Source organism: Eurypyga helias, unplaced genomic scaffold (genome assembly GCF_000690775.1).
Source record: "Eurypyga helias isolate BGI_N326 unplaced genomic scaffold, ASM69077v1 scaffold21562, whole genome shotgun sequence".
NCBI classification, from domain to species: domain Eukaryota; kingdom Metazoa; phylum Chordata; class Aves; order Eurypygiformes; family Eurypygidae; genus Eurypyga; species Eurypyga helias.
This window is the reverse complement of record NW_010234326.1, coordinates 14,877-16,138: the sequence shown is the minus strand read 5'-3', so window position 1 is coordinate 16,138 and position 1,262 is coordinate 14,877. Positions and strand designations below refer to the sequence as shown.

At 44.7% G+C, this 1,262-nt stretch overlaps 1 protein-coding gene across 1 annotated transcript in view; it reads left to right on the top strand.

Moving 5' to 3' along the window:
* Positions 1–1,062: 1,062 nt before the first annotated feature.
* The window catches only part of COMTD1 (catechol-O-methyltransferase domain containing 1), a gene marked incomplete at its 5' end in the record, with an annotated part of 5,042 nt that continues 4,842 nt past the window's right edge, over positions 1,063–1,262 (top strand). The window contains one exon of the mRNA XM_010146394.1: positions 1,063–1,196. Within this exon, the coding sequence (XP_010144696.1) occupies positions 1,063–1,196 (134 nt within the window). The remainder of the gene's footprint in view (positions 1,197–1,262) is intronic.

The window sequence follows — 1,262 nt, the reverse complement described above, 5'->3', positions numbered from 1 at the left end:
AGCTACTGCAGTGCGGGGCCAGGGAGCCGGAGGGGTCGGGGTCGGGGCCAAGGTCCCAGCCCGGCCCTGCCCGCGTTTATTTGCCCAGCCAGAAAACGGTACCCTGGTCACAGCTTTCTCTTCTGCTGACAGTTTCACTTCCAGTCCCCGTGGTCAGAGGAAGTGTGAGCCCACGGTCAGGCGGGGAAGGAGGCTGGTGTTGGGTTTGTAACCAGCCGCTCGCCTACTTATCCTCTGGCTGCAGGCAAGTGGCTGAGATAATCTACACCTCAGTGTGATCGTCTGTAAACCAGAGACACTAGTAGGAAATAAAATAAAAAACTCGAAATAAAAGTGTTCTTCAATAGCAAAAAAACTACTGGGAGATGTGGAACTTTGTTTGTTTGTTTGGGGTTGTTGGGGTTTTTTTCTTATTTCTTTAAAATATTTGCCCCATTTGGTAAAAGAAGCATTGAGCATCAATGCTGAGATCAGTTCTGTGTTTAGTAGACAAGCAGTAGTCTTTAAACTTCAGCTTTCAGCACCTTTTTATTTTTTTGCACACTGGTTTTATCCTAAACAAGCCATTCAGCAATGCCAGATACCCCCTGGCTAGAGGGCCAGACACTGTCATGAGGAGAAGACAGGGCTTGAGAAGATGCATCAGCTGACAGCCCTTAAGACCAGCAGCCTCTATCCATCTGCAAAACAAGGTCCCTAGACTAAGAAAATAGTGTGCTTCATTCATGCTTCTCTCCTTACGCTTGCCCTTGGAGTTTTGATGTGGTTACTTGTTCTGTAAGAATATGACAGCTTGTAGCCTTCACAGCGGCCACTGAACAACACAGTACTCAAGCCTTTCCCTTTTAGCCTTTGCCGACTTGGACTGGACATCTTAGAGGTTAAAAAAGAAAGGAAAAAAAATTAGAGTCTGCTAGCTGTCCAGCAACATCACATTTTCTTTTCTCACTGGATTTTTCAGAGCAAAGAACTCTTTAACCTTTAGTAATACTGAAGTGCTTAGTTTATTTAAGCAAGCAGTAACTGAAAAAGATAAAAGTTTTGGTTTTTTTTTTTTTGTAGGTAAAAGATACCCTTCCTTAGTTTTTGGGACACCCAAATCATCCAAGAGTATTATTGGGAAAAGTGGCCCTCTCTGGCAATACATACTGGATCACTCTTTGCGGGAACATCCAATTCTAAAGAAGCTGCGACTGGTCAGTATTTTACCCCCCAGCGCAGGTTTTCTCTTCAGTGCAGTTCTGTTCCACTAGGACCTCTTG